This window comes from Gossypium hirsutum, chromosome D07 (genome assembly GCF_007990345.1).
Source record: "Gossypium hirsutum isolate 1008001.06 chromosome D07, Gossypium_hirsutum_v2.1, whole genome shotgun sequence".
Taxonomy (NCBI): Eukaryota; Viridiplantae; Streptophyta; class Magnoliopsida; order Malvales; family Malvaceae; genus Gossypium; species Gossypium hirsutum.
The window spans coordinates 7906939-7932860 of NC_053443.1; the positions used below are offsets into that span (position 1 = coordinate 7906939).

Consider the following 25922-nt stretch of genomic DNA (forward strand, 5'->3'; position numbering starts at 1 on the left):
GTAAATAGACGTTGTTTCAACACTAAACGGTTAGCCAGAGACTTAGTCGCATAAAGAGTTTCTAACCTTTTCCACAAGGCGAATGAGGTCTTCTCCATCAATACCTCTGCAATACTGTATTCGCGAGCACAACTGGATTGCACTTGCCACAGATTGAAATTTGTCTCACCATCGAACTTCTTAATTTCAAACCTTGTTGCTGCCATCTCTGACAGGGCTGATCTATGAAAGTTAAACTAGCTCTGATACCACTTGTTAGGATCGTCCCGATTAAGCAACGAACAAGTAAAAATAGTAGAAGAAATTGAGAAGATGAACACACAAATTTAACGTGGAAAAACCCCTCAAAAGAGGATAAAAAACCACGGGCAAAGATAATTTTACTATAATGGCAAAAGAATGAAGAGTACAAAAGATGGAGATAAAAACTAAACCCCGAAAACCCGAAAAACAAAGAACCCTCAAACGTAAACACAAAATTCTCTGAATGTGTTATGAGTTCTTATCTAATGGGTGTCTCTTTCAATTCTAAGATTGTAAAGGAGCCTATTTATAGGCTAAATTAGTAAGTCAAATAAACTATACTAATAAATGCTAAATATATTATACTAATAAATACTAAATCTTCTAGAAAGAAAATATATTTTTGTTTAACTTGACTTGCAAACAATCTCTTAGAATTTGGGTCACACAATTCTAACACTTTTAAATCAAAAAGTTGAATGTAGGACAAGATTATGAAAATGTAATATTGTGGGTGGAATATAATATTATCTTATTTGATTCATTTGGTTGAAATATAATACTTAAATGTTTGGTTGACAAAATGTAATATTATCTAAAAGTAAATTTTACTATATTGTTCTTGTTATAGAATTATGTCTTGTATAGTTCACTTTATAGTCTCAAATTTAATTTGAAAATTATATTAAAATTGATTTAATACTAAATAAACGAATAGCTCAAACTTTAGAAAAAAAATATAGCTATTCAAGGAGTAAAGAACATAATTTTTTGAATTTTTTTATTTTATAATGTTTTGAAATTTTTAAATGATTTTTTAAAAATGTATAGTTTTTTTAAAATTTTAGGATATTTATTGAAATATTTTATTTTTTAAAATTATTTATGTAATTTTAAAAAATAATGATCAATTTGACGAAAAATTGTAAGCATTGAGGAATAAAAATGATAGTCTATATTTTTTATAATTACAAAATTAGACAAAGAATCAAAATTTTGAAAGATAGTCTATATTTTTTATAATTACAAAATTAGACAAATAATAAAAAATATAAAAACTCAATATCTCAAAATTAAAATATAATGACTAAATTTTACTTTAAAAAAATACATACATATTCAAACATTAACTAATTTATCCATAGAAGCATGTGTCATAGCACTTTAATCTCACAATCCATATAGCCTTAGACGATTCTTGGGTTCAAATCTGCTTAAGTCAGCCTAATTTTCACAAAGTGAGAATTCTCGATAGAAATTCTCTCAAGGCACCGAAAATAAAGCGGAAGCAACTCAAAGACACAATAGCAACAAAAGAACAGAAATATGCCACAAAAAAACACTGCACACAATGTGTTTAAGTAAACGCTCTCAATAGTATTCAATTATTACAATGGATTACAACTGAATGATTACAAATGAGAGGAAATACCATTTTCTATAGTTGAGCTCCTCCAAATTCAATAGTATAGATTAAGTTACATCGACAATTAAGATTTGCACTTATCTACAAAATGAGAGTCTTAATGGACTTAAACTCTATACATCTTTATCCCAACTAATCTCTCTATCAGGTAGTTCTGCCCCTCGGTATATTTTTCTCGGGTTCCATCGTTGCCTAATTTAAATTGTTTTGCTCCTTGGTACATCTCGTTTGCAAGAGACAACTGTGCTTACTTTCCCACATTGTGCTTACTTTCCCACATCTTTATCACAAGGCTAAAACTTTAGTCTCACAATCTGTGTAACCTTAGACGATTTTTTAGGTTCAAATTTGCTTAAATTAGCCTAACATTCGGAAAGTGAGAATTCTCAACAGAAATTATTCTAAGGCATCGAAAATAAAATAAAAGCAACTCAAAGACAAAAGAACAATGAAAGAACATAAATATACCACAAGAAAGCAATGCACATAAGGTGTTTGAGTAAATGTTTTTAATAATATTCAATTACTATGAGTGATTACAAATGAGGGGAATGTTTTTATTTATAGTTGAGCTTCTCCAAATCCAACATACAAATTGAGTTACATTAACAATTAGAATTTGTGCCTATTTACATAGAGATTTAAAGAATTGAAACTCTATACATTTTTATCTCTTAATATTTATATTAATTACCCTGATAATTTTAGTTTTACTAAAATATTTCACTTGATCATTGATACTTCAAGTAAATAGACTTATTCATTCCATGAATCGCGCTATTTCAAATGGATAAAATGAATCTTATTTAATAAGTTTGACTTTTATAAAAAAAATTTGTGAATAATGATTACGAATTTTGATCTACAAGTTGTAACATGTGCACGCATATAAAACAGGCTCTGTACACCGAATGCCACGGAGATAAGAAAATGGTAGGAATGGTAAGGAATTGAACCGAACTTCCGATTCCCTATTGGGCATAGGCCCAAATTTGACGAGGGTAATAACGTCATTTACGTAGAAAACCAATGGCTCAACCTCAAATTCCTCAAAAGAACTCATATACCTTCTGGCTTTGTGAAAGCCTGAGTGCGCAGACACTAATCTGAAGCATCATCTCGTGTTTTTGTGCTCTTAGATTCTTTGATAGTGTTCAAAGTCCACACAAGGTAAAATATATCCAACACCCACATCCCTCTCTTTTATCTCTTTTCAGTTTCTTCTTATTTTTAATTCTTTCTTCTTCAATAAAAACTTTCGCCTTTGTTAATTTCTCTCCTTTTCCTTTACCTTCAGATGTTTTTTGGGTAATTTGCGGGTTTTTTGTGTTGTTATTGTTTACTGTTTAATTTTGATGTTGATATAATTGCTCTTGTGATGAATTGAATTAGGTTAGTGAGTTAGGGTAAAAGTAAATAAATTGTTGATGAAATTGGAATTATTGGGTACCCTAAAGTTTTGGATTCGTAAGAGTGAATTAGGAAGTTAACTGCAATAACTAGGATGACTTATATTGGATGAGTTTTGCTGGAAATGAAGTGTATAAAATCATATGGTTTTTTTCCCGATGGACAAAATAAGTAATATAATAGGTATAGACAAGGTTTTTAGAACTGGACCGGTGGTTGAACTGGTCAGATCACTGGTTCCCGTTCAACTGGTTTGTCCGGTTCGATTGAATAAATTAATAGAAAAAACAGAAAATTTAAGAAAAACAGAAAACTGGTTCAACTGGCTTGTACTGGTTTGTGATCAACCTGTCCAACCCTTTATTCCATACCGGTACCTGGACCAATTCCCGGTCCGATCAGCCAGTCCAGGCTGGTTCTGAAAACAGTGGGTGAAGATATAGGAACTTATTGTTTGGGATAAATTATAGGAGACAATTATCCTTTTCACCGAATCCCCCTCTTCGGGACCATGTTTTTTGAACTCATTTTCTTTTGGTTCGATATGTGTATTTGACTTATATTTGAACATAGATACCAGGGTAAGATCAATATATCTAAAAACTTTTAGAATAAATGATCACGTGTGTGTCGAACCGGACTCCTATGGGTTACTATCACTCACCCTAAAGTTATTTTTTTTTCAATTCAAAAGTTTTTCCAAGCTCGTACTTCTATATATTTATTATATATTAATGCCATTTAAGTATTAAAAATAACATAATTGTACATGGTTAGATCTATGAAGACCCTAGCCAATTTGATTTCGTGGAATTAATATTTCCAGGTCTTCACCAAAAAATTGATCTTCTTGTTCACTGGCATTGATTATATAATTTATGTAATTTATTGCCAACAGTTTTACAAGAGAGGAAGATAGAATTATAGTCCCTTGTAACTTTTAAAAGCTGTTGTATTGGGATTGTTTGTAATATTAAAAATTGCTAGAGAAACAAGCCAAATTTAGTACAGAAAATCCTTTTGTCCAAAAATGGTGAGTAGAAAAATAATCAAGAAGCAAACACAAGAAATTTGTTTTACTTGGACTCAGGTGTACATGTTGGACATTGGTACTACTAATTTCCTAGTAAGTGTTGAATGTGTGTGTTTAACACAATTACTTCAGGAAAATGAAGAGTTGGAGTAACATAGTGAGAACTAAAGAAAGTCACTTCTTCCTTGGCGCTGAATGCTTTTTCAGTCTTATGATTTTTTATTTGTGGTTCATGATCCCTCAAATAATTACACTAATTTGTACTTTTATAATTAGGTTTGAGTGATGGGGAAGGACTCAAAATCAAAGGAAGCAAAGGGAAAGGGCAAACAAGCTGGAGGTGGAAGCGATGAAAGTGCTTCAAAGGGTAAAGGGAAAGCTGGGAAGGGAGATGGCCTTGGCACCTGCACTTACGTTAAAGGTCTCTTTTTACTGTTACCCTTTTCGTAGAAGCATTGTTACTTTATTCCATTTCATATCTTTTACACAATTCTCGTTCTTTATTTTCTTTTGATTGTGCAGCAAGGCACATCTTGTGCGAGAAGCAAGGGAAGATCAATGAAGCGTACAAGAAACTGCAAGATGGTTGGCTTAGCAACGGCGATAAGGTCCCACCAGCTGAATTTGCAAAGGTGAACATATATGGATTTCGGAATTTTCGAAAATACTTAGGTAGAAAACTGATCATCTTATCAGGAATACAGTTAAATATCGGAAGTGGTTATTAGTAGCATAGTATTTTATCAACGAATCACATGAAAATCACTGATTGAAAATCAGTGAAAAAGGGTTTGTAGGTTGTGCTATTTTTGTTTTAATATCGTTCTCTAGCCTGAGCATGCAGGCATACGTGGCACACATGCATGATAAAGTCTTTGAAGTTGATTTTCTGATAGAACTTTGGGATATGTACCAAGTGAGCCTACAAAAGTCCATATGTATGTGCTTATATGATTGCATATTGTCAAGGATTTGTAGTATCAATTATGTGTGTTCATGCTGTTATGTACTTTTACTTGGGACTTTGTCATCCTTGCTACGAATCATTGAGGTTCATTTTATCTAAATACTCATTTCTGGTGTTCATAAAAAATGTGCCATATCTTTTTCCAGGTAGCTCAAGAATATTCTGAATGCCCTTCAGGGAAGAAAGGTGGAGATTTAGGATGGTTTCCGCGGGGTAAGATGGCTGGTCCGTTTCAGGAAGTTGCCTTTAACACAGTCATTGGAGCTACCAGTGCCCCTTTCAAATCTACGTATGTATTTTCATCATCCATTCAGCTTCATACATAAAAATTTTCAAACTCTTGACTATTATTCGGTTTTTTTGCACTTAATATTGCAGACATGGATACCATATCATCCTATGTGAAGGGAGGAAGAATTGAAGCGAGCCAAGATACAGTCAGGCAGTGAAGATGAGTTTTATGTTCTATATTAATGTAGACATGAAGTATGTTCAGTTTGAAATATTATCCAATGATTATTCTTCGGATTTGCAACTGGGATAATGCTTCTTGTTGTTGAAAAATGGCCTGTAAGTTGATCTTGGAATGTTTGATGCCAAGATATTTTACATGTTTTCACATTTCAAGGTCTTAGTTATGGTGTTTTTGGTGGAAGATGATTTGAGAAATAAAGGCAGAAACAAAGTTTATATATAGGTATTAAAATGCGTTGAACATAGCTCGTGTCTTTTAGTTGGCAATTATTTGCATGATTTTTGGCAAAAGTTGGTAGCCTATAAAAAAATATATCCAATCAACTGATTAAATCGAAGATCATATATCTAACTAATTTGATTTTTAATATTGATCAAAATGATGCATTGTAAATTCAAGTATTTAATTTTTTATTTTTATGATTCAAACTTTTTTCCCCAGGAAGTCCCAAAAAGTGATGCAAAACGAATAATTCTAGAGGTGTCTGATCGGGTGAAATTTTAAAAGCTAAAAATATTATTTGGTGATAACTTGATGCTTAATTAACTACTTGAACTTGATTATTTTAATCAAATTAGTACTAAATAAATGTTAGCCAAATATAAGTTGTTAATAAGACTAAAAAAGAATTTAAGTATCAAATTGAAATTTGAAAATTTATTTACCCAATTTTAAACAATCCAATCCGACAATTTCCAATTTTTTTCTCCTTTACCCAAGCTGAGGCAGTGAACCCGATTTATTATTTAAAAAAAAAAATAGCAGTCATCCCTTGAACCAGTGAATGAATATGATTAACGAATCTAAAAGAAAAATAAAAATAAAATTACAGAGTGAAAATTTAAGGGATATTTGATTTAATATTTTACTTTATACAAAAAGGAAACTATGCTTATAACTCACTCTCATTGTCAACAAGCTTAAGACCCCAACTCATGTCCTCACAGTGTCTTACATGAGGAACAACTGCACCTGTGTCAATGCCTCTTTTGGCTTTACAGTCATAAAAGGGTGGGGCATGGAAACATGGCTCCATTGACATGACTCTACCACAAGGTGGATCTGGGGCCGTCCAGTTCTCCGGCTTGTACAGAATCCACGGCTTCAATCCTCCAAGGCTTTGAGCAACATAACCGAAAGTTGACCATGAGCTTGTGATCAGCACATCTGTCAAGCTCAATAAATACATTTCGGCCCATGCTTTCCTATTGTGAAACTGCTTCTCTGTTTGCTGATACTCTTCGTGGCTCGGTTGGTAAAAACCGATGACCTCCCCTGTCACGGTTGGATGTTCCCAGTACATGTCCCTTAATCTCTCAAAGTAACCTCCACTCAAAGATGTAACCAGCACAGCTTTAGACTTCTGAGATTGATTGATTATTGGCTTTTCCGTGCTGATATCCGGCAGTAGATTCTCCTTCAAGGTACAAGCAATGATCTGATCCAAAACATGTTGGAATGGACCGGTCCCAGTGTCAAAGACCCTGATCTGGATGCCTATCCTTTCATCTGCTTTAGCTAAATAAGCTTGATAGTATCGGGTTATGAGTCCCCAAACTGGATTCGTCGGGTGGAAGATATACCGACCCAATAAGTGGAAAACTGCTTCTTTTCTCGGGAAGAGATTACTCAGTTGCTGCTCGAAAGTCGGGATCAAGAAGAGAGATGGGACAAAGTAGTTATCTGTTTTCATGATCAACCACGGTACTTCCTGGAGAGAAGTTTGGTCTTCATCGCAGAAAAAAAGCTTATCCTGGTCATCGTAATCATGAACCAGATGGAGATATACAAAAGGTGCCAATATCGATTTGCTTGAATTAGCAAAAGAGTTGTTCTTCAGCATTCTTCCATAACAATGAGGAGATTTCTGATCAAAGCTGTCGAATTGATTTTTAAGGGGGAAATCCAGAGGGAGAAACCAGGAGACCTCCGGAAATGGTTCGCAAAAAAGATCAACCATATCAGTTCCAGGGTCAACGAGTAGAACACGATTTGTAAGGAGAGCATAGAGAAATGCTGAGGCTAGGGTCAGTATCCTATTTCCTAATCCGCTAAAGGAAATCCATACTAAATAATTACAATCTGTAGATTCAAGGTGATGCCCGGTCTTGAGCTTTTCCAAGGTTTTGTTATATGATTCTGTATATGGCCCACATCGTTTATGGAGAGCTTCATAATTCCGTAACCTCGAGATTAGATAAGGTGAAGGTTTATGTTGCGATTCTTTGCGGTATAAGACCGACTGGTACCTACTGACACAAGATGTTTCATCAAATCCAGCTGCAAGAAGTCCACCGTGCAGTTTATCTTTTCGCACCTCAATAGACAGGGCATCATCATCAACTGGACCTACAACTTAAAAGGAGGAAAACAAAGATCAATCCGAATTCAATTAAGAAAACAGGAATTGAAATTTGAGCAAATAATGCCATAATCAAACTAAAGAAATAGGCGAGAACCGAGGACCATGGTCCATGTGGAAGCAATGCCAATGCATCTATTCTCATGCCAAAAGTTAACTAAAAAACCAGCAATGTTGTGATAACTTTTGATGCGAGCACAAACTACAAAACAAAGTAGTAGATTTTGCGTATATGGATTGAGAACTATAATCTAGACAATCAATACCGTGCTGTCTAAGACAATCAAAAGACCTGTGGGGGAGAGAGACTGGTTGGGTCAAGAAAGTAAGTAAGTTGAGAGAACTGAGGTTTGAACCCTACTACTACTTTCGTGGATAAAGAGGCAAAAGAGCATAGTACCATTGTATTATCAAGTTTTGACTCGAACCTTGAAATGTGCACTGAAACATGGAACACTCTGAACAACAACAATGGGATCTAACAACAGATTCAAGCATAAATGTAAAGAATCAATAGCTAAAAAGCATGGAAATAACAGATGTTCAAGCAAACTTAAATAATTTCGCTAAAACTCAAACTAAACACACAACAATCAGCAACTTTGTGTGAGAGAAACTGATATAGAGAGGAACTTGTGATTGGTAACATTGCTTTGCGATGGAAAACACAATGTGGTAATAACAGTAAAGTAGACCTACAAGGCATACAAAAGACATGATCCATGTTTAAAGCATCAGTTTACATTGGATCTAAAATTTCAGCCTCCTCAACAATAGTTGCACAGGTCCAATATCATCAAATAATGAGATTAAGCACCTTCAAGCAAGTTGGTAAAAAGTACCACGGAGACGCTGTACTAGGGGTCAGATTGCATTTTGCCTCTTTAATCAATAAATAGGCAAATTAGTCCCTTTATGTTAGATCAAAGAGCAAATGGTTCATTTCATCCATTCTCTTAAAATGCCGTGTACATAGACTAGTTTCTGATAGTAAAAATGGTTTGCGATGGTATTTTTACCGTCAATCAGTTCAATTAGCCTACCATTCTAGTCACTTAGACGAGAAAGTTAACAACTAATCCATAGCAACATTCCCACATTGTCTCAGTAAAAATAATTCAGAAACACTAAAATTCAAACTTTCCAGGGATCCTAAATGTTAAAACAAACATATCAGATGAACTTAATTTCTGGGGTTTCATTCAGAAGAAATAACCCCCCCACCCCCTACCCCCCCCCAAAAAAAAAAAAAAGAAGTTGATAGTTTCTTAAATCAAAGAAAAAGAAAACAAAATTGGAGTTACCTTTCTGGGGTTGGACTTCAAGAACTTGCTCTTCCTTACTAGATTCCATAACATCAAGAAATCTAACATTTTTACCAGATTCCAAAACCCCATCACTTGGTGGGTCTTGAAGCACTACAGATACTGAGAAAACAACTGACACAACCATTAAAGCCACCACAAAGAAACCCATCATCTTCATTGAACTCAACCCACATTTCCTTTCGTGTTGATCTTTCGAAAAAGAGACTTCTCCGTCAGGATCCGGGGTGGTTTCCGGGTCACTCTCATCCGGGTTTCTCCTTAACCGCTTCATATTATCAGCCCAAAGTAATAGAAAGCAGAAGAAGAGTGGGGAGCAGCAAAGTTGAAGAGGGGAGTTGGGCAGGGTTTAGGATCAGGTGCGATAGGAGGGTATAGGAATAGAGAGACTTTGAGACAAGAATGACATTAAACGTGCAGTGGTGTCACATGCAATTGTCAAGGTGGTCTTTTTTTTTCACCTAAATCTGTCGGTGACTGACTGGCACGTAAATTTTTTAATTAATTTGCGGCAATGGATCTATCCTCTGTCATCCATCATCATCATCCTCATCGTGATCGTCCCATTTAGAGACTCCCTTTGGATGACTGAGACTGACTTCGTAAAATTGAAAACAGTAAGATTGATTAGATTTAGATGTATATCTTCGTAAATTCAAATCAGCAATAATGGTGTATCAAGACTGCTTGAATTGGTTCGAATTCGTCCATCGGATCGAAATTTGTTCCACATTAAATCGATGAATTTAAGAATTGATATAGATTAGTTGATTTCAGAAAAATCGTTTGAACCAAAATTTTAGTATATATACATTTATTTATTTTTATAATTTTTTTAATAATTTATTTAATCAAAATAGATAGATCGGTCAAAACGGTTGAATCAATTAGATCAACAAATTGATAATTTATTGGTTCCACCATCAGTCTAATTATGAAAATTTTAATGTTTATATAATGAAAATTTTAGATTATTTGAAATGAAATTAATAAATAATTAAAATATATTTATTTTATATAATAATTTTATTAATAAAATTATTTTACTTTTTTTTTGGCTAAATAAAGCCTATAGGCCGATTTTGAAATTTATTTAGGTCTTTAGGTCGATTTTAATATTATTTAGGGAAATAAGTCGATTTCGAGGGAAAACTCGTCTAGCCTGGATGAGTTTTTTGGAAAGTGCGTCCAATTGGGTGAGCTTTCCATACACTCATAAAAACTCACCTAGTTGGACGAGCTTTTCCTCTAAGTTGTAATTTTTTACTTTTTTTTAATTTAATTAATTTTGATCGGATGGATAAATGTTGGTGGTTTTGTTTTTCACATTTATATTTTTTATTTTATGTTGTTTTAAACTTCTTATTTTTAGCTTCCTTAGTTAAATGATTAAATAATAATTATTTCATCATTGAGACAAACTTGAAACAATATAAAATAAAAATTACAAATGTGCTTAGAAAATTAGAATTGAACTTAAGTTTCAAGGATGAAATTATTATTATTTAGCCATTTAATTGAGGAAGCTAATAACTTAAAAACATTCATTAAAAAAAGAAGAAGAAGCTTAAAATAACATGAAATAAAAAATATAAACATAAGCGAGAGAAGAATCAAACCTATGACTCAAAGACAAAATCACTAACATTTAACCATCTGACCAAAGAAATTAATTATATTAAAAAAGTCAAAAATTACAACTTAAAGAGAAAGCACTTCTAGCTATGTGAGTTTTCCTGACACGTGTATAGAAAGTTCGCGCAGCTTCAAAATCAGCCTATTTCCTTAAATAATTTTAAAATCAGCCTATAAGCCTTATTTAGTCTCTTTTTGTAATATTTATTAGGCGACAATTATAGTGAGAACCTTTTAAAATGAGATAAAAAAAATGATTCTAAATTTTAAATTTTGTACTTATTAAAATAAAACCAACAATATTCAATCTTTCCTCTCTTTTTTCTTTCTTCTTTTCACCGTGTAATTAAAGTAACATGATTTTAGATCTAAATTCTTTTTTGGGAGCAAACAAATTGGAATGGAAAGCTAGGGATTAGGGATTAATCAATTTGGGTATTAGGTATTTGTTTTTCTTAATTGAAAAAATTGGTCGACCATTTTATTCTAAAAATTTTGAGAATTTTTTTTCTTGGTTGATTTCAAGCAAATCACAAGAAAATCGAGGTAAGTTTTAAATTTTTATGCTTGAAATTCTTTGAGTACTTGAATTAGTTAAGAAAAAAATCCTAAATTTTTTATTCAAGAAAAACAAATACCTAATACCCAAATTGATTAATCTTATAATAACCCAATCTCTTGCTTTCCCTTCCAATTTTTTTCTTAAAAAAATGAATTTAAATTTGAAAGTTAATATTGTCCAAATTTTTTTCACCCTAAAACTTCAATTACATGGTGAGAAAAGATTGGGTATTATTAGTTTTATTTTAATAAAGTAAAATAAATACAAAATCTAATGTTTAGAACCACTTATTTTGATCTAATTGCTAGTATCATTCTGATTCTCACGGTTCTCATTTTAAAATTTTTTTGCCACCTATTTATTTTATTAATTTATATCAATTTTGTAATATATATATATATTGTAAAAATAAATTTTTATAGATTCATTATACAATAAAATAATTTATAATATTTTATTTACCGATTAAAATTAAGATAAAATGTGTTTTTAAAATATATTTTGAAATGTGTCTTTATTATGTTCATGTTTTTACTAGAAATTGAAATATAAATAAAGAATAAAAGTGTCAAAATAGCTTTCACTCAAGAGTAGGGGCAACAAAATGGAAAAATATCACTCCTTATATTTTATAAATTGATTAAGTGGTCAAATTGTACCTCCTCTCAAACTATTTAATTTAACCTTAAAAAATTATAAAGATATAAGTAAATATAATGATCAAATTATCTTTTAATTTTGAAAGTATATATAATTTAATTTCGAACTCTCAAAAATAATTTTTGATTTTACCCATACTATAGGGTTATATTCCTGAACTTCAACATTCATCCAAAACTTTGATCATTAGTACTTTTAATTTTTCAAACCAAACAATAAAAAATCTTAGTTTAAATAAATACCCTTTAAGATCTATCTCATCATGGGGTGATGGAATCCAAAGGACCCTAAAAGGTAAACTAGAAAATTACTATATAATTACTAGTATTAGTGACTTATTACATTATGGTCAAATAATGGCTAACTCACCTCAAGTTTCCTTCATTCTCTTATCATATTCATTTTGTGGTTTTGGCATGTGAGTTTATCTCCCCTCAAGTTTGGTTCATTATTTTACCATTCAGTTGATCTGTCGTAATTTGTTATGTTAAATTAAGCTTTTCATTACTTTTAACGAGCTTGTTTTCGAGTAAATTATATGTTTTTTTTTGTGTTTTTACTTAGTTTTCATTCTTTGTCTTAATAAGTGAAATGATGTGTTTTATGCCACGTTTGAGACTCGAAATGGCCAAATGTGCTATAGAGAATATAATGGTTAATTGAGTGTTCTAGGGAGTCATTGGATGCCCGAACGTGAACGAAAATATCATCTAGAAGGGGGTATCGCGATATTGAAACTTGAACGTCGTGATATCCCTAACAGTGTTGAATTGAAGATGATCAAGGCTAGCTATAGTGGTATTGCAATACCCAACTCCCAAGGGTTCCCCCAAGTCAAGACTAACATGGGTACCGTGATATCCCTGACATGAAAAGACAAAAAATGACCGCAGAGGCAGAACTTGTCCAACTTCAACACCAAAAAAAAAAAACACGCTAAGGGGCATTTTGGGTATAAATGTTAGGTTAGAAAAATTACTAAAAAAGTCATAATTGGCTAAGAAAAAAAAACTTATCATTAGCTAGTTTTACATTTTCTCTTCATCTTTTAGGGTTTAGTTTTTCTTCTCCAATCCATAGCTTAGGGTTTATTTTCATTGTTCATTTTATAGTTTTATTTTTTTCTTAGTTCCTTAGCTAGTAGTTAAGTTGGTTATTACTATAGTTAGGATTTATTTACTTGTTAAGCCCTTCAAACTTCCTTGTAGTTACACTTTAATCATTAGTTTAAAATCAATCAATTTTTTGACATTTCTTATGTTAAAAATCTTATCTTGAGTGTTTTTATTTATCTTCATTGTTGTTATTGTTATGTTATTCAAGCTTTTGCAAAAGAGCTCGAGTCTTTATCACTTTTATTTTAAGTTAATGGAGTTTTTATTTGATTTCTTATTGTTAATGAGTTCAAATATGAGCATGAGTAGCTAAATCCCAAGTGGTTGGTTGATGGAAGTGATGAGTAATTGATTTTTGGGTTCAAGGACTAAATCGCAAAAAAATAGACTAAATTGAATAAACTTAAAAACTTATGCTTGACGACCCTAAGAGAAAATTAAGATAAGTGAGGCTGAGAGGAGATCTTATTGAGCATCAATTTGATAATCTTGAGTTAGTTTGGTGAGATCGAGAGATAAATCAAACTAATTTGTTAATATTGGTAAAGTTGAGGTCGAGAGGTAAATTTGAACTAATTTAGGAGTAATAGTGATTTAGATCCCTAATTAGAAGGTTAACCAACCTCATGACTCGACTTTAACATGTACCTCTAGACTCAATTCTAATATCGACTTAGTCCGAGAATCGGGTAAACCTATAACTCTGATACCACTAAATGTAACACCCTAATTCTCGACTCGATTGCTAGGTCCGAGTCATGAGTTATCACATTCATTGCCAGAGCAACTATGACCAATCATATTCAATCCAATGCCACTATATATTTAAATATAGGTAAATCATGCATATAATATAATATGATATTAATTTTGGGTCTTATACAAGCTTACAAAAACTTTTTTTAAGCCTAGATTCAAAACAGACCAAATTGTAAAAGTTTCAAAACATTGGGTTAATGTCATGGCACAACATACTACGTAGGCCTCGTTGCAACGTTCAATACTCAGGATCGCGTCGTGACATGATAACTTGATAAAAAATGTTCAACATCATGATGTGATAGACCGATGAATTTATTTATTTTTTTGAATAAATACAACAAAATACAATAAACTCCTAAATATTTTACCAACTTAAGTGCCCCATCCCACTATTTGGAGTTGCAAACGAAATTGAGAGGCTGACCCAATTCCCCATAACTTAACTCTTTCCCTTACATCAGCAATATAGAACGCCAACCAACCGTTGAGGATAAGTACAGTAACCCACAAATCAGCTTCACACGTGTCCTCAATACATGAATCCATTCCTAAATTTTCCCCAGATTTTTTTCTTTCTTTTTTTCTCGACTATTTATACTATGGGGCTCCAAGTCTTTGCTGCCTGCCTTGTTGGTGGTGATATTTTTGAACAAGCAAATAAAAGCTCTCACTACCTAACCTTCAAAACCCCCTCCCACCTCCTTTGTAGATTAGAAAACTAAAGATCAAAAGATAGGCAACTAGGAAACAAAAAAGATAAGTGAAAGATGTCAACTGCTTCTTCATTGTGTTCATCAACTCAGATTAATGGCTTTGGAGGGGGACTTGGGGTTCTAAGAACCCATGTTTCTCAACCCAAGACACTTTCTTTTACAAGGTATTCTTTTTTCTTTCTTGAGTTCTTGTTCTGGGTTGCCTTTCTTTTTGGCTCATTCTTATTAGACTTTGTAAAAAAATAGAATTTTATATGGTAAAGAAGCAAATTTATGGATGTTGGCAATAAAACCCAGTTTAGAAATTTCAGTGGAAAGTGAAGGACACCTCAAGAATATAAGGTAGCTAAACTCAATTGAATTAAATAAGCTTCGGGGTTTTATTTATAGTTAAATTATTAGTTTCTTAATGTTCGATATAAGAAATTTGAATATGCAACTTGGTGAAACTTATTTTGTATGTCTGGTGCTTACTTAGGAGCATAACTGTGGATTTATTTTCGGATTTTCGCCATATGTTTGCATATTTATGCTAATTTCAAAGTTAGGCTTGTGATTTGGATAGTGACCATCAGTACAAGTTATGCATTTTGACATTGCATTCTCAAACTACAATGTTTTAATATGTTTCCCTCTATTCTTTCCGGATTGAAACACAGGTGAAGGTGTTGCATTCACATGATATTAGTAGCAAAGACCATTAAAGTTTGTACCAAATGGTTAAAACTTCAATTATGTCATTAGTTATTTCCTTGCAGTGCTGAAATTCTTTACTTTTCATAAGATTTAAAGATTGCAAATTGTTATCTCATCCCTAAAAATTGGTCTTCTATGGTAGGAAGTGCACCGGTGACATTGTAACGCCTTTTTATTGGTCTTGTTTTAGGATTTAGAATGCAACTATTGGTTCACAGGGACACTAATGCTTATGAAAATTGTCAATTAACTGACAATATTCAGTTTTCATTAGTTCCAATTCACTTTCGCATGATTTTGAGGAACTTTATGTTTTCCTATTCTCCCTCACATTTCCAACTATTGGATTTGAGTTTGTTCTTCCAACTCTCATACAATATTTTAATATTACCTTTTCTCTGAAACCTTTAGAAGGAGAATTTCTACGGTAGTGAAGGCAACATCTCGAGTTGATAAATTCTCAAAAAGCGATATCATTGTTTCTCCATCTATTCTCTCTGCTAATTTCGCAAAGTTGGGGGAGCAGGTTTGTTATTCTTTTTTTTGAAGTTACAACTTACAATTATATCATTAGTTACCATCAGAATGAATCATTACAAGCATTGAACTAACTGAACTCAAACCAACTCGCCTATACATGGTTAACACTGGTAAAACCTGAATTTGAGATCTCAAAGTCAACCTTGTCATTTATTTCTCTTTTTATTTCTTGTACTATGAATTTTTTTTCTGATTTTCTTGTAAATTATTACTGTCAAATGTTCAATAATTTCTATAACACAGACAACGGACTATAATCTGCATTATTCTTCTGGTATTTGACTTTAAGCCAATATCAGTAGCAACATGTTAGCTTTTTTAGCTGCTCTTGCATTGTTTACCTCAATGATATTTTTAACTCAAGTTGGAGCTTCTTTTCAAAGTTTGACTTCCACAATTTTCTAGGTGAAAGCAGTAGAAGTTGCTGGCTGTGATTGGATCCATGTTGATGTAATGGATGGCCGATTTGTTCCAAACATTACAATTGGGCCTCTTGTGGTTGATGCTTTACGACCTGTGACGGATCTTCCGCTGGATGTGCATTTGGTCTGCTTCTTTTCTTTCATGCCTTATCATCAATTAGCCTGTATTAAATATTTGCTAACTTCACATGGATGTCTGCAGATGATTGTGGAACCTGAGCAACGAGTTCCAGATTTCATCAAGGCTGGAGCAGATATAGTCAGTGTTCACTGTGAACAATCTTCAACCATCCATTTGCATCGGACGCTTAATCAAGTAAGATTTTTCTTTTTCTGAGCCTGCCTTCTTTATTTTCCATGATAAAAATGGGGTTGCCACTAGCAGTTACTTGGTCATTACAACAGCTTATCAAAGCCTACTGTTGATTAACCCATATTTTCATATCAAGAGATGCCCAAAGTTAACTGCATTTTTTAACAATAAGGCCATATAAACGAGAGACGCAAGCCTTGTTTTCTCATGCATGGTTCCACTTTGAAGTTGTCATTGGAATTTATTTTAGATTATACCTACAGGTTGCCTACTTTAGGTTGAACCACATGATATGCTGATGGAGATGGAATGTTCAAAATTCTTAGGAGCATGTACAATTCCGTATAGAATTCATCCTTTCAAGCTAGTTTGTGTTTTGAACTTATTAGTGTTAACTATTTTCTATCACATGACAAAATAACTACGCATTGATGCTTGATTGGGACATTTGCGTAACTTCTATTCTAGTTTTTGCACCCTATTTTTGCTGTTACAGCTTTTTAAGTGTTAAGTTTTCTGGCCTCACTCCTACCTCAAACCGTGCATCATTGCTTTGTAAAAACTCCATGTCAGGATGCCTGAAAGTTGTCTGTTACGACTTACAGGTTCTAGTGTTTTTTTTTTTTTCCAATTGTCTGGAAATCATATGCTTAATATTGTTGGCTTAGCTTGCTTTTGCTGTTTGCCTGCATTGGCTTATTTTCATGCAATGATTCCTTTACTATTCAATTGCCTTTAGTTTTCTTTTAATTTTTCTCAAAACTTTTCTTCTTGTATAGATAAAAGGTCTGGGTGCTAAAGCTGGAGTAGTCCTAAATCCGGCAACCCCACTTACTACGATAGAATATGTACTAGATGGTGAGGGTTTTATTTATTTATTTAAATATTCTATTTCCTTTTCCATTTTCTTTTCTTCTTGTCAAAGGAAGATTCCTACATGCCATGTGGTGGATCTAAACTGGGCATTGCTTATTCATAACTTGGAATAAAGGATATATCAAAAAGGAAAACTCTTGAGAGCTATGTTACATGGACATAAGCATTAGTGCCAGACATGGATAAGTGTCCGACACGGTACACTCAATTTTTTTAAGAAGGATAAGAGATCCTTCACTACATTGTCGTAACTTGTAGAATACAGATGTTAGAATTCATATGACTAAATAGAAGGAAGTTGACATGATAGTATCTGATTTGCATTTGGACAGTGGTTGATCTAGTCTTGATTATGTCGGTCAACCCCGGCTTTGGTGGGCAGAGCTTTATTGAGAGTCAAGTGAAGAAAATCTCGGAGTTGAGAAGAATGTGTGCGGAGAAGGTATATATTACTTCTCTCTGTGTATCATTTTCCTATTTATGCTTTAAAATCAGGTGACATATTTGTTTTATATTTCCCGTGCAGGGAGTAAACCCATGGATTGAAGTGGATGGTGGAGTTGGTCCTAAAAATGCATATAAGGTACCCCATTAGAGTCATGTGGTTTTTCCTTTTAGACATGTCTATACACTCTGCCTATGTTACTCGGATTTGGGTGTGGGTGTCGAAACAACCATGTGTGCAACACAGATATTTTCTATTTTTTCTTGGTTTTCCGTGTATTTGGAGACTTGAATATACATCAAACATGGGTAAATTTGTTTTTAAAAATTAAATAGTTGGGAGTAACATAGCTCTATATGTAACATGTGACGTAGATTCTATGAGTTATCATTTGTTGAGAGATAGGCCTAATGTTGCTTTACCATTGACGGCTCGACAGCAAGTGGTGTCTGAATGAAGCTTTTGCAGTGATCAAAGATATTTTGCATTTAAACCTAAGAATTCCTGCCAGGATGGTTCAAAATGCAGGTTGAGTGGAAAGAAGTGGAAAAATATAAACTGGGCATCTATTAAATACTAGATATGTTAATCATATCAGTCATGAATCATGATAATAATTGATGCCTTTTGCTGTCGGGATAGAGGTCTTGGTGGCCTGAGGTCCTGAAGAAGTGAAACGGGTTAAGAGGGTACCCGAGTTTGGTTTTTGGGGCAGGTTCTGATGCTTAAGTCAGCACCAAAGTTCAATATATTTGTTGATGACCTGTATCGAGGTGGAGTTCTTGGTGGCCAGAGTTTTATCTCCAAGACATACTCCGGTGATAAAATTGAAATGTTATTTGTTGCTGGCAGGTAATTGAGGCTGGAGCTAACGCATTAGTTGCTGGTTCAGCTGTGTTTGGAGCCAAAGACTACGCGGAAGGTATGGACATGTAATTGTTTATTATTTTTTTTGCATTTAATGAAATGGATTTTAACGATTGTTTTGTGGCTTGGACAATTCAACAGCCATTAGAGGAATCAAAACCAGCAAAAGGCCAGAAGCAGTAGCTGTTTGATTTATGACTGCCAAAACATCTGCTTGGCTCTAATGTGGGATATCTGTGTTTACATTTCCATGTATGATACCCTCTTAACTTCATAGAATTTTGCTTTGATTATATATTAAGTGTTAAAGCATGGCTAGAACATGCGTCAGTCGACTCGGGTGTGACTGTTGGATATGAGCATGTGTCTGGCACCAGTATGTTTAGTTCTTTTTTTTTTCAATGTATTTGGTGGGTCTTCGGAGTCTTCATACCTATTTCTGGATATGCGTTGGACTCGTAAAAATGAAGAGTCAAAATAACATAACCTACGAGCATACTTTTTGTTGTTTGCAGATAATACGCATGTCATGGTCGTATAAGAAGCAAATTATGGATACCATCTGCTGCTGAATCGTGGATGCAGGGTGTGATAAGATTGTTAGTTTGGAAATATTTGGTGTAACTTGTCTTTTTTGTTGTATTTGATAATTCATATATACATCTTTACATGCTCGAGTTAAATAAAGCAAAGCATTCATGTTTGTTTTTGGTCATCAAAATCTTGCCTAAGCAAACTTTGAATGTTACACCAAGTCTTTTTGTATTTGTTGAAAGCCTCAAGCGTGTCGAAGCTCACTGAAGAACTATGATCATACCTAAAATGTGCGAGTACTAACTCCCTAAAACAAATGATGTCAAACTTGAATCCCACGTGGAAAACAGATCAAAATCTAATTTTCATTTTTAAAACAAGATAATTAAATTGCTCATGTCATTTTAAAATACGAGGTATTTCTTTCAATACCGTCGTCAAAGAAATGCGAGTATTTTTTTTTAACATTCAATTCCATTGTCATAATTTTCTTTTCAAGTGTTGCAAGTACAATACAAATATATGTCTAAATAATCACAAATAACAAACTACTACAACACAAACGAATTGTTTGAATCATTACAAAATATAATTAAACTATTACAATACAAATAGATTAAAGAATTGGTATAATTTAGACTAAAATCGATAAATTGGACTAATTAAACTAAAACTTATAGGAATCCAATGTATCTTATCATTACAAATTAAAAAAAAAAACCAATGACCCCATACAAAATTTAATATGGTTGATAGTAGTATTAGTATTTTAAAAATAACAATTATCATATATTTTTTATAGAAAATAAATATAAATTTGTTTTTTCATATTTAATTTATTGATAAAAAATTGATACTGTCATTTCATATGCAGATGTAAAATTATAATAGATTTTATGATTTTTGTATTTTAATTTTATTAAAGGATTATTAATCTAATATGTATTTTATTTTCGAGGTTGTTCATAGACATATTTTTCTAATTTATTTTAATTTTTAGATATGTTTTAAATTATTAAATATCTTATCACAAATGTATACATGTGAAAACCACAAATTTAGAATATAAATATGTGTTTAAAAATAACATATAGTAAATAATAAAATATATGGTTTAGAAGTTTATTAAAATGAAAAAAATAAATTAAATCATTTATTATTATATTGTCATCAATCTTGAGTCGATGTCGATTTAGCTTGTGACACTAACCCAATTAAATACATTATTAATATATACAATTGATGGAAGTAATAAAGTGTACAAAAAAAATTAAAATATATTAAAATATTAAAATAAAATTTTAATTGAGTAGTAAATTAAAAGTTTTACTGATGTAATTTGTGTGGTTCAAATCTCACCATATGCATATTTTTATTAATTTTTGTGAATATGAAAAGATTAAAATACCCTCAAATAATATAATTTTTTTAATAAATTAAATAATATAGTAAAACACTTAAAATAATAACTTTTTATGTAGTGCCATATAAATATTCTCTATTCGTGTATACTATATTGTTTGCTTCATATTTATAATTTCAATTATAATTATGATACTAACAAAATTTAGAATAAATTACACCAACAGTTACTCAACTTTGGGGTAGCTGACAAAACAGTCATTCAGATTTCAATTCAGTCATTCAACTTTCACCACTAACCATTTTCCGTTACGTCTGTAATGAAGCTATCGTTTTTTGTTATTGACTTAACAGAAATACCATTTTGAGTTTTTTAGAATTAAGATAAAATTGAGACTATTAAAATTATGAGTAAATAAAAGTTAAAGTCTAAATTTATTATGACCATCTACATAATTCACCCTGACATTCAGATTTTTCCCATACTACCGAATTCTAACTCAAAGAAAGTCACTAAACTAAATGTAATATTAGGCAAGGCAAAGTAATACTCGCTGTTTAAGACTTAATTCAATTGACAATAATTAAGAAAACATTAGTTCAAGCACGCTTAAACCTCTTCCGATGTAAGAGTACGAAAGAACTACAAGTAAAAAGTAAACTTTGTATAAGATAAAGTAACACCCAAATCAAGCATCCCTAAATCAAATGGAATTATCAGTAATGCGTCTAAGGAGTTAATTTGATTATTAGCCCTACCAATCAAAAAGAAAACTTATGAAGTAAGGGACTAAAATGGTAAAAGTAAAAAACTCAAGACATGCACTTCAACTAGATAGTATAGCACGGCTAGAATGTTAAACAAGGCTCTAACTCATACAAGACTGCATAATATCTCAACGCTATTAACTACTTGGAATGCATTTGTTTAGCCTTCACACTACCGACTTCCGCAACTCGGCTGCACCGTGTGCAAAGTGACATCTTTCTCCGAAAGTGCAACTTCCCTTTGCAAAATTGTCGCACAACTTCGTTTTGTAGTTGCTTCCCGGATGCCCTTGACCACCATGTGCACCAGCTGTTTTGGCCGGACCCGGTACTGGACCCAGGCTGCTGATTAGTTCTCTAACCATTGCACTGGCTTCTTTAATTTGCTCAAATGATCCTTCGAGCTCGATGTTCCTAAGTGATGGATCTGACTCATGTTCCCGAATAGATAGATTTGCACCTGTTTGACGACATATCTGCTTGGAGTGCACACCACCTTTCCCAATAATGGCTCCTGCAAGGGAAGCATCCACACTAATTTTCGCAGTTGCTGAAGCACCAAATGTAGCAGCAGGACCTGATGGGGGTGGTGGTTCCATCCGACTGCCCATGCGGCCAGGAAGAGGTGCCATGGAACGGGGATCATCAAGAGATGGAGCAATAGGTGTGCCAAGTTCCCACTCTCCATGTGCAAAATGACATTTATCACCAAACTTACAACCTTCGGGACTACTAAATTTGTTGCATAACCGAGTTTTGACCGCAGAGGCAGATCCATGAGGTATTGCAGCTGTCGCTGCCACGTTTCTAGAAGCTGGTTGAACAGCTGGTGCAAGGTTCATCATCTGGGACACTGCATTGTAACCTCCAGGAACATAGTGCAGGAAATGGCAGCTCTCACCAAATTGACAACCAGCAGTACTGCAATCAAAACAACTTGGGATCAGATCAAACTTAGACGAGTCCATAACATCAGCTAAATACAATTGTTTCACTCGTATAAGATGCCTATTCTGAACTGAAAACATCAGAAAACCTAGACATTCCAATAGAACAGAAGCCTAGCTAGTGCTAGCACACAACAAATATCTAGCACAAAAGCATAACAGCGATACTTATAGTCCCAAGTCATACTTGAGTAAAACAATATCAAACACGAAAACTATTTATATCAACACGAGCAAATTCCAATGATGGGAAGAACTTAAAGGTGTCTAATGACATAATTTTCACAAAAAAGAACACATCATACCTGAATTTTTCATCAGACTTTGATTTATATAACAGCTAAACTTACCAAGGGACTCAATAACCGTACCGATATTTGAAAATTTTACCAGTTAATTCAATCTTAGGAACAGTTTATATAGCAAATGGTACATCTTTGATCTAATTTGCCTTTTTTTCACCAACTAACTCCAGCAAAATTGGTTATTAATGAAGCCAATCTCTGTTAACCATTAGCTTGATTAATGATCAAACAACAGTAATTGCACCTGTAATAACTCAATAATACCCACATTTGATTAGCAAAATCACAAGTTTTTAGCTAACTATAAAGTTCAAATTTTTAGAAATAAATTATAGAAACAGAATTTAAGTGCAATATTTATTTAGGTGCGGGTATAAGAATTTTAACCTGAAAAACTTGGTGCAAGGCTTCGATTTGCTTCCTACACCAGTTGATAAAGATTCCAATTCTGTTGCACAACCATTAATTAATTACTTTTTCTCAGTTACAACTTTTTTTTATATCGAAATTATCCCCCAAAAATTCAACGTGTTTAATTCTTCATTTTATTACTAAAAATTATGTAATTAATCACTTCTATATTAACACTTAAACAAGCTTGTAAATATTAACAGGAACAAAGACCATATATTTCAATTTTAGAGAGGAAAAAAAAAGGACAAACCTGGTTTAGATTTCTTGATGCCGCCATTAGCATTGAACCCAGCTTCACGTCTTCCCCTTTTACGAGTATCCATTAGAGAACTTCTTTCACTGATCCAGATCCAAAGAAAACAATAAAAAAATTAAATGAGTGCAAAAATTTCAAGAACCCTAAAATGCCCCAAGAAAGAGGAATGTAAAAAACCCAGAGAGAGAACGAAGAAGAAGAGTAACCCTAGCTTCGGGCGGGGGTTTTTGGGTGAAGAAGAGGAAGAGGAAGAGGAAGAGGAAGAGGAAGAGGAAGAGAACCAAAAGGCAAAGAGAGTGGGAAAAAAGGTTAAAAGATAGTGATATTTAATAGCCAAGTTAGGGCTGATGATAATTCGCAGCCAAAATCTAAATGGCTGGATTTTGTTTTCCGTCAGAAAGAATCTTTTAGCCATTTTCTAGTTCTTATGGGCTCTAATTCTAATTCAACTTCGATTGGGTCCAAACCAGGCTAACTTTCTTGGCTTAATTTTCTAGACACCCCAAACTATAAGCTAAATTTTAAATTGGAACCACTTTTCAAATGAACCCAACTCTCAAATACTCATCTCAGGCCATAAACAACCACTTTAGCCTTTATATACAAATTGTCTAAATCCATGCGCTGCAACTAAGAGCTTGCTTGGTTTGGTGTATTGGCGTAGATCGGTGGGCCCTACCTAATACCTCTCTAATCCGCCGTTTAGTTCAGTGTATTGTTAATACGGGTGTATCCCGTTACTTTCCTAATCGGTGAAAAGCACCGATTTCTATTCCCCCCTTCTGCCCAGATTAGAGGACGCTACCCTAAACCCTCCCTCTTTTACCCCTAATCGATCCCCTTTGTTTCTCTTCTGTTTTCCACCTTCATCCAAATTGCTTCCTTGTTTCATTGCTTTTATTTTCTGCCGATTTGCTCCCCCGATTCTTTTCTTTTCTATTTCGGCCGATTTGCTCACAGTTTCTGCCGATTTGCGTCATCGGTTAGCCTATGTTTCCCGATAGATTAATATCCTTTTCTATTGTAGATGAAAACCAAAACTTTCGAGGTAAATATGATCTATTATTTTTATCTAATCGGTTTCCCCTTTTGCTTTTTTCAGGTTCTTCTTCATTGTGCCCCGATTTGCTAATAGGTTAGTTTTCCATAGTTATTCTGTTTGTATTGCATGTGCGATTGAAATGTGTTTTCTGTTGTTGGTTAGGCTTAAGAAATGCATGCTGTTGATTTGCTATTATTGTTGTTATGGATATTGTAGGGAAAATTATGCATGTATGTCTTTTCATCAGCATAGGACCGACAATCCTTTGAAAACAATAGTCGGATTAGGCTTAACAGATGATCCTTTGAAATTGTTCTCTCTTCTCTGCTAACCTTCGCTTTTGAATTTATTTATTTTGATGATGGATGGTTTTTTTATAGCCAAATTATGAAGTTTGTTTGATCGAATTTCGATAACTTTGAAGTGGTTCCCAGCGTTCGAAGTTGTTCTCTCTTCTCTGCTAATCTTCGATTTTTGTTTGTTCTGTTGTAATTTTCGAGTCCTTTTTTTATCTCCAAAACCGAATGAGATTTCTTCTTTTGTTTGTTTGTTTAAGTGCCTGAACTGAGTCGTTTTTTAATTTGGTCCTCTGAAAGTAGCAAAAATAGGTAAGATGAAAATGTTAGATGATAACGAATGTTCAAAAGAATTTATAATGTTAAGAATATTGAATTTCATGCTGAGTGCAGATCATAGAAACTAGAAGCTGTTAGATGCAATTTGTGTAGTCTGGCTTTGGATATATGTGTGAAGATACTGATACTGGTACTTCAATGTCTTTCATGTATTCCATTTTTTCTAAAATAATTATACATACACATGGTCAGTTACATAGATATCAGAGACCTTATGATTTCAATCTTGTAGGTAAGTTAAAGTACTTGTACATCACAAATTCATGTTTGAAGAGTTTATAGGCGATAAAGATTTTGTTGGTTTGTTCTTGACATTGTTTTGATAGTCTGCTGGAAAATGTTATTTTAGTTTGTTAGTGAATAGAAGATGAAACTGTTGTGGCAGTTGTTTTGATTGTCTGCTGGAACTTGTTCTTGATTTGTTAGTCAGTAGAATATGAAACTGGAACTTTATTTGTTCTTGATTTGTTAGTCAATAGAATATGAAAATGGAAATCAAATGCTGTTTGGGAGTTACTTGCAGGACCACTCTGTTTATAATAAATTAATTTCATTAAAATACCTTTCCTTTTAATTAATTTTCATGCCCTTCATGATGTTTTAGGGTGAAAGTTTGTAATCTATTTACCAAAGCTAAATTATCATTATATTTTTCTTTATATGACATTTCACCGACCAAAGTAAGCTAATTGAATGTGATTAATTGCTGTCTTTTTTATTATGGTTTACGTCACTATCTCTCAAACCATATTCATTTCGTTTACTTTTGTCTCTAATTTTTTTTACATTGGTATTTAAATTATTTTTCGATT

General features: G+C 33.1%; 4 protein-coding genes across 5 annotated transcripts; 2 read left to right on the plus strand and 2 right to left on the minus strand.

Annotated features, from left to right (window-relative positions):
* Positions 1 to 2564: 2564 nt before the first annotated feature.
* Positions 2565 to 5773, plus strand: LOC107953527 (peptidyl-prolyl cis-trans isomerase NIMA-interacting 4). The gene is made up of 5 exons (XM_016888855.2): positions 2565 to 2839; positions 4389 to 4533; positions 4635 to 4744; positions 5226 to 5368; positions 5458 to 5773. The coding sequence occupies exons 2-5, from the start codon at positions 4398 to 4400 to the stop codon at positions 5498 to 5500; spliced, it is 432 nt and encodes a 143-aa protein (XP_016744344.1). The 5' UTR covers positions 2565 to 2839; positions 4389 to 4397; the 3' UTR covers positions 5501 to 5773.
* Positions 5774 to 6388: 615 nt separating this feature from the next.
* LOC107953526 (galactoside 2-alpha-L-fucosyltransferase) lies at positions 6389 to 9884 on the minus strand. Of its 2 annotated transcripts, none has more exons than XM_016888853.2 (2): positions 9221 to 9884; positions 6389 to 7909 (listed from the first exon to the last, which is right to left on the minus strand). In XM_016888853.2, exons 1-2 carry the CDS (start codon positions 9513 to 9515, stop codon positions 6447 to 6449), a joined length of 1758 nt encoding a protein of 585 aa, XP_016744342.1. In that variant the 5' UTR covers positions 9516 to 9884; the 3' UTR covers positions 6389 to 6446. The 2 variants fall into 2 exon arrangements, with proteins under 2 accessions (XP_016744342.1, XP_016744343.1); XM_016888854.2 differs by having other exon boundaries at positions 6389 to 7903; positions 9221 to 9779.
* A 4621-nt stretch (positions 9885 to 14505) lies between these two features.
* On the plus strand, positions 14506 to 19562 carry LOC107953525 (ribulose-phosphate 3-epimerase, chloroplastic). Its single transcript, XM_016888852.2, has 10 exons — positions 14506 to 14852; positions 15796 to 15910; positions 16330 to 16470; positions 16549 to 16662; positions 17439 to 17517; positions 17868 to 17977; positions 18062 to 18118; positions 18833 to 18902; positions 18989 to 19099; positions 19363 to 19562. The coding sequence occupies exons 1-9, from the start codon at positions 14743 to 14745 to the stop codon at positions 19036 to 19038; spliced, it is 846 nt and encodes a 281-aa protein (XP_016744341.1). The 5' UTR covers positions 14506 to 14742; the 3' UTR covers positions 19039 to 19099; positions 19363 to 19562.
* A 1825-nt stretch (positions 19563 to 21387) lies between these two features.
* LOC107953524 (zinc finger CCCH domain-containing protein 14) lies at positions 21388 to 23863 on the minus strand. The gene is made up of 4 exons (XM_016888851.2): positions 23640 to 23863; positions 23428 to 23516; positions 23151 to 23211; positions 21388 to 22432 (listed from the first exon to the last, which is right to left on the minus strand). The coding sequence occupies exons 1-4, from the start codon at positions 23846 to 23848 to the stop codon at positions 21679 to 21681; spliced, it is 1113 nt and encodes a 370-aa protein (XP_016744340.1). The 5' UTR covers positions 23849 to 23863; the 3' UTR covers positions 21388 to 21678.
* Between the last annotated feature and the right edge of the window lie 2059 nt (positions 23864 to 25922).